The 6,000-nt window shown below is 48.3% G+C and overlaps 2 protein-coding genes across 2 annotated transcripts; one reads left to right on the forward strand and one right to left on the reverse strand.

The window, feature by feature from the left end:
* Positions 1 to 877: 877 nt before the first annotated feature.
* Positions 878 to 2,722, forward strand: PFICI_03021 (uncharacterized protein; the record flags this gene model as incomplete). Its single annotated transcript, XM_007831602.1, has 2 exons — positions 878 to 1,014; positions 1,174 to 2,722. The coding sequence occupies 2 exons, from the start codon at positions 878 to 880 to the stop codon at positions 2,720 to 2,722; spliced, it is 1,686 nt and encodes a 561-aa protein (XP_007829793.1).
* A 429-nt stretch (positions 2,723 to 3,151) lies between these two features.
* Positions 3,152 to 4,729, reverse strand: PFICI_03022 (uncharacterized protein; the record flags this gene model as incomplete). The annotated part of the gene is made up of 4 exons (XM_007831603.1): positions 3,152 to 3,308; positions 3,365 to 4,313; positions 4,416 to 4,650; positions 4,694 to 4,729. 4 exons carry the CDS (start codon positions 4,727 to 4,729, stop codon positions 3,152 to 3,154), a joined length of 1,377 nt encoding a protein of 458 aa, XP_007829794.1.
* Positions 4,730 to 6,000: the final 1,271 nt, after the last annotated feature.

Genomic DNA, 6,000 nt, shown 5'->3' on the forward strand with positions numbered 1-6,000 from the left:
TCGTAGATCGATTACAGTTGTCCAGTCTGCAGTACTACTCTTTAAGGTGGCAAGTTTCGCAATGGTCATTGGCGTTGAAGATTACCAGTGTCTCGATGAAACACAATTGGGATATTGCAGTATTGCGCCAGCGATAAAAACGACACAAGCGATAGTAAAGCCGATTGTGCACTGGATATCATCTTTGGCCTCCTTAATATGCGATATTCCATTATTGCTTCAGCCTCTTTGATACTCGCGATAGGATATTACCTTTATTCTGACAGTTTGGAGAACTTGCTTTGAACCTCAAGACTCTGATTGGGTGAGAGTATTCCTGATTACAGCATGTTCTTGCATTTCATAGTTATCAAAGTCATTGCTCTTGTTAAAGTAAATAATTAAATAAGCCTCAGCTGGACAAAGCAACGAGATGGGATGTGATTTGTCTCTTATGTGTGGCTTTTCTGCACTTGGGGTCGCTGTGGGCATGTCAAGCCGTCTGATTCACTCGCTTTACTTGTCCAAAGACTTCTGAAATTCCGGTCTGCTTGAGATCCTGCTTAACGTTGAATGGACACATCTACGCAAGCCCCTGAAACGACCCCCAGGGGGCAAATCCACTGGAATAATCAGTCGAATAATCATTCGGATAACCAGCACCCACACCACGATTATTACAATTGGGGGCCAATGGCGCGCAACCTTCACAAACGGTAACACAACAAACGTACTAGCGCTGCAACCCCCCCGGGTACTTTCGATTGACTTCATCACATACACGGAATTGCACGCACACCTGATCACATCATCACTCGCGTGCATTCACATCGACACTTGGATTCAACCCATACAGTCGGTCGAGAATGCTCGCGAGAAACCGGGCTTGACATCAATCATGGCAATCGACATACCCAGAACGCCGCTCTTTGAGGCAACCCCCGACACTCCCAGTGTCGCACCCACCATACTCTGCATCTCAGCAGAGCTCCTCGACATGATACTAGAATCACTGTCCAAAAAAGACTTGTACAGGTCAGTATTCGCTGCCATTTCTTTCCCATATTGGAGTGTCTTTTGGGGGGTTATGACTCGGACACAGCTTTGTCTATTTCCTGATGCGTGTCAATTTACTCTTGATCTGGCTCCTTCACGGCCCGAAATGAGTAATTACTGACGTCTTGTGTTGGGTAGTACATGTCTTGTCAATAAGCACTTGCGGTCGCATGCAGAGCGTTTCCTCTACTTCAAGGTCTGCTGGAAGTGGTGCTCAAATGCGCCTGAAGCGTTTAACGTGACGCATCCCGCCAGACCTTACTTGCAGATCAAGACTATTTCGTGCGGAACAGGTGCGCCTGAAGTGCATACCGTAAATCCTCCTAGGCCTACCATACCTTTCTTGCAGAGCATTTCCCGCCGAGCAGCCCTTGAAGCTTCCATGCAGAGCATTTCGCGCCGCACAGATGCGCTTGAAGCTGATACCGCAACAACGCCTCCTGCCATATCTTTCTTGCAGAGCATTTCGCGCCGACCAGAGCTTGCAGACTTTGTGCAAGAAGCCGCGTTGACCCGTTATCCCGAGATCTGGAGGCCGGAATATGACAAAGATTACGCAACACTACGCTCCATAATTTTGGAGAAGACGGAGATTCCCTACCAGTTGTCTTGGGTTACAGAATCACAAAGTGGTAGTCTAGATGCCTCTGTCGCACTCATACTAGCTCAAGCCCGAAACATAAAACGACTTGAGATACCTGAGGCTCTTCTCATGACCAACAGTCTCACAGGCATGGTCATCAAGTCGGATTTGTTCGGGTCTGCACATCAGCTGACCACCAAACCAAACGTTCTGTGTCGTCTGTCCAACCTGGAAGTCCGGTGCTGGAAGTTCCATCGGCAATACAGAGAGCCAAGCAATCAATTGGACCCTTTATTTTGGTTCTACCTGCCCTCTATCCAGAGCATTTCGGTTTTCATCGACAATCCCACGACTTTCTCTTGGCCTGGGGCGTTTCCGCCAACACCCTCGAACCTCACAACCTTGGAGTTAGACATACTACGCGAAGGACATCTCGGCCGGGTGCTTTCTGTGACCAAAAATCTAAGACGTCTTGCGTGGACGTGGTCCTTTGACCCAGACACGGCCGGCCCCTTCATGACAAATACTATTGATCTCACACAGATTGCCTCAGACCTCTCTCATGTACAGCATACCCTCACTTGTCTGGAAATCAAGGGTGCGAATATGCCACGCCAATCTACATATAGACATTCGCCGCTGCATTTGAAGGGGTCCCTCGAGCCACTCGCGAGCTTTTGCAAGCTTGAAGACCTGCGAGTCCCATTTGCATTCTTGACGAGATGCTTGGCAGCAGAGAAGATGCACCCTATACACCATTCTCTACCCAGCAACCTCCAGCACCTAGAGATCTCTTCCGACCTCATGACATTAGGGGTTGACGGGGTCAGTTACCCCTTCTCTCGCCCAGCTATCCAAGCATACATTACAGCATGGCTGGAAGACTACAAACCGTCCGCACCACATCTCTTGGGGGTCGATCTTCGGTTCATGGGGACACAGGGCTCTAGAATGGCGTCAATGCTAGCAGAATGGATGCAGAGGATGAGAGATGTGCCTACAGACACAGCTAGCTACAACCATATGCCCACTGCATTGGAAGCATACTACAATCCACCGATCCATAATGTACTCATCCGGTATGATCCCTCAGCGGATTCTTAACTGATTCTTTATGGATGAAATCATTCTAATGCCTTTTCTGAGAGGCAACAGTCGTGGGACTAGTGCAGTGTGAAATTGGATGAGGTCCCAGGATTATGGAGAACTCGAGCCGGAGGGAACAGAGGTCAAGGAATGCAAATGTCCAGCGCTCTAAATGCGATGTTGGCGATTCGAGGTGCACGCCAAACTGGCATGGTTCCTGTATTTTTCTGGCAGAAGGAAGAAGTAGCTGAACAAAGATGTTAAGACACAAAGGAGACTCGTTTGTGATAAAAGCTTCTCACAAGCAATGGAGATGGCCAGGATACTGCCTCTACCTAATGCTGCTCATTCCCATTATCTGTTTCCGGGCCATACCCATAGAACTGAAGGTTCTTCTCAGGATCAGATAGAGAGAACACTGTCATAATTAAGTAGATGTCGTGATCTCTACCTCTTCACCGCATAGAGCTTTGCCAATAAGGGACCCTTTTCCCAAGTGAGATAGCTCTTTTGGTTTGTCCAGCCAGCGTTGCCAGGGAGCAGCTCAAAGTCGTAATGCCAAAGCATCATGGTAAGAAGCAGCCTCAACTCAAGCCATGCCAAGCTAATTACCCGTGTTAATATGGTTTTCCAGTTCTCAAGAGGAGCATTGAAACTTACTTTTTGCCAATGCAGTTCCTTGGCCCATACGAGAATGGCTCGTAAACATCCCGTCGATCTTTTGCAAATGGCGCATCATCTGTGTTAATCCACCGCTCGGGCAAAAATTCCCTGGGTCTGGCAAAATTCGACTCGTGCCTATACGCTGGGTAGTGATTCATTGTGACGGCTGTTCCTCCAGTGACAAACTGTCCGCAGATCTCGGCGCCCTCGGGAGGCACAATCCTCGTCATGCCGCCACCACCGGGGACATAGAGCCGTAAACCTTCCTTGAGAACTGCATTGAGATACACCATTTCGCTCAAAGGCCCCAAAGCAATTTCGTCGCTTGTTTTGAAGGTTGACCGGATCTCCGCGACCAAATTCTTGTATATCTTGAGGTTGCGGCCCAGATAGTACACCACACCTGAAAGAGTTGTTGCTGTCGTCTCCGTGCCAGCAACCATGAATGTTGAGGCATTGTTATACATTTCGTTCTTCGTCAGTCCCTTGCCGTCGTCACTGTGTTTCAACACAAAGCTCCAAAGATCAGGCTTGCCGCTGGGATGGTCGGTATAACTCAGCCGCTTGTCGACGAGGTTTCTCGCAAACATGGCGTGCTCTTCAGCCTTTTTCTTCAATGTGCTAGCCGTGGCCCAGTTGAGAAGTGGTCCCAGCAAAGGAACCCCCAGCAGCACGGCGCGAAAGACGACGTACTTGAGCCCGTCAAAGATGATGCGGACCCAGGGCACGTAGTCGGTCTTTTCCAGCATGCCGAGGGGCTCGCCAAAGGCCAGCTCGGCCATGATGTCAAAGGTGGCAAAGTTGAAGAAGTCGACCACGTCGACGTGGCCATCGCGGCTCTGTGCTTCGCCCATTTTGGTAGCCATTTGTACTGCATACTGCGCCAGGAGCGGCTCTTGGGCGACGAGTGCCGTGTTGCTGAAGGCGGGTGAGAACAATTTTCTCACTATTGGGTCGAGCGTCAGTCAAATATTTCCCAGCTATATGTTTGCCAAGCATCTCATGTTCGAATTGGTGGGAAATGGGTAGCCATCAAAGAGATACTCACTGCGTGCGTGGTCATCATACGGCGCCGTCACCAGATTATACGCTCCGTCCTGAGTCTGGCCAAAAAAGGCCTGATCCTTGATCATCTCCCGCCTGCCAGGGCGCCCAAAGATGTCGCGCCAGGCCTGTGGCTCAATGTACGAGAGCTCGTTGGGTGCGATGCGCACCACGGCCCCGTAATTTTCGTGCAGCTCGACGCCGGCGTGGCCAATGTTGCCCGTGATCCAGGACCATTGCTTCGGGATTGAAGTCGCGCGCCACAGTAGCGGACCTGGGTACTTTCGTAAGGGGTGCAATAGTATGTTGTATATACATTTTGCGAAAAACTGAACTGTCTCGTTAGTACTTTTTCTCTACGTCGGTTTATACGCAGGACAAGACAGCACCTGTAGAGTGTACAGCGCAATGGTAGCCAGGACTGCTGCAGTTATTGAAATGGCCATGTCAACTATGTCATCTATCAATATGAGGCTCTTGTCGTCAATAGGCCCAGACAGTGACGTCTACGAGTTGATATTTAAAGCTCGACAACCCAAGCGAGTTGGAGTTGCATGTTGAGGGCCGACCGAATACGAATACGGCTTGTGAAGGATACTACTAAAGCAGGACCTAACAAGTAGCTACAGTTGGTAGTAGAATCATAAGCCGAGATACCTAGACTCCTATATCTGATAGTGCTGGCCGATAAGAATTATTATACATCGTATATCGTTTTCGGCTTTACCGTGATACGACTACGAAGATGCGGCCCGAACTTTTGTGAAATGGCAAGGCAATCAGGTATACAATTTGTATGTTCTTGAGTAAGAGTGAAAGCTTCTACATGTTTTTATATGTGATGTATCAATAATCGGATCATTGCAAAGAAAAAGAAAGTATTACGTTACTATCTCTTTGGAGTTCAAATGCCACTGCACCTAAGAGCCATACACCTGTAAAACATATAGGCAGGGAAACGAAACAGTTGTAAATTGACCCGAGGAAGAGACAATGCGCAATATGTGAATGAAGAACTCTCTCTCGAATTAATTAACCTCTGATGATACATATGTTTGGGTTATTTTGTAATGTTATTGCAAAAAAAAAAAAAAAAAAAAAGAAGAAGAAGAAACCCAAGGAGGCATTTGCACCGCGATTTTCTGATGTTATCAATCTAGTGCATACAGAGTTTCCTGCTGCGCTTTGGCAAGCAGTAAAAGAACAAATGCACAGGATATTCTGTACAAGGATGATGGATACATAAGCGCCCGATGAGCTTAAGTGCACGTCACAATGTGAGACAATGGAAAGCTACTTGACGCCAGAATTGCATAATACAGCGACGGAGAGTACACTGATGGCGTGATCAAAAACCCGGAAGGAATGTGGTTTGTGTCGGGACTGGGCATTAGAGAAGCTTCGAAGCTGCCCACCCCCCACCAACGACGTCACAGATACGACTGTCACTGTCCACGGGTGATTCCCGCAAAACACAGGCAGTTACAATAGAACATCTCGAGTTCAAGGATTCTTTTATTGGAATCAATGCGCTGAACACTTGATCTGTCTGCCAAGCACAAATCCACAGTCAGTAACTCAATACTACC

This window comes from Pestalotiopsis fici (assembly GCF_000516985.1).
Source record: "Pestalotiopsis fici W106-1 unplaced genomic scaffold PFICI_Scf_2, whole genome shotgun sequence".
NCBI lineage: Eukaryota > Fungi > Ascomycota > Sordariomycetes > Amphisphaeriales > Sporocadaceae > Pestalotiopsis > Pestalotiopsis fici.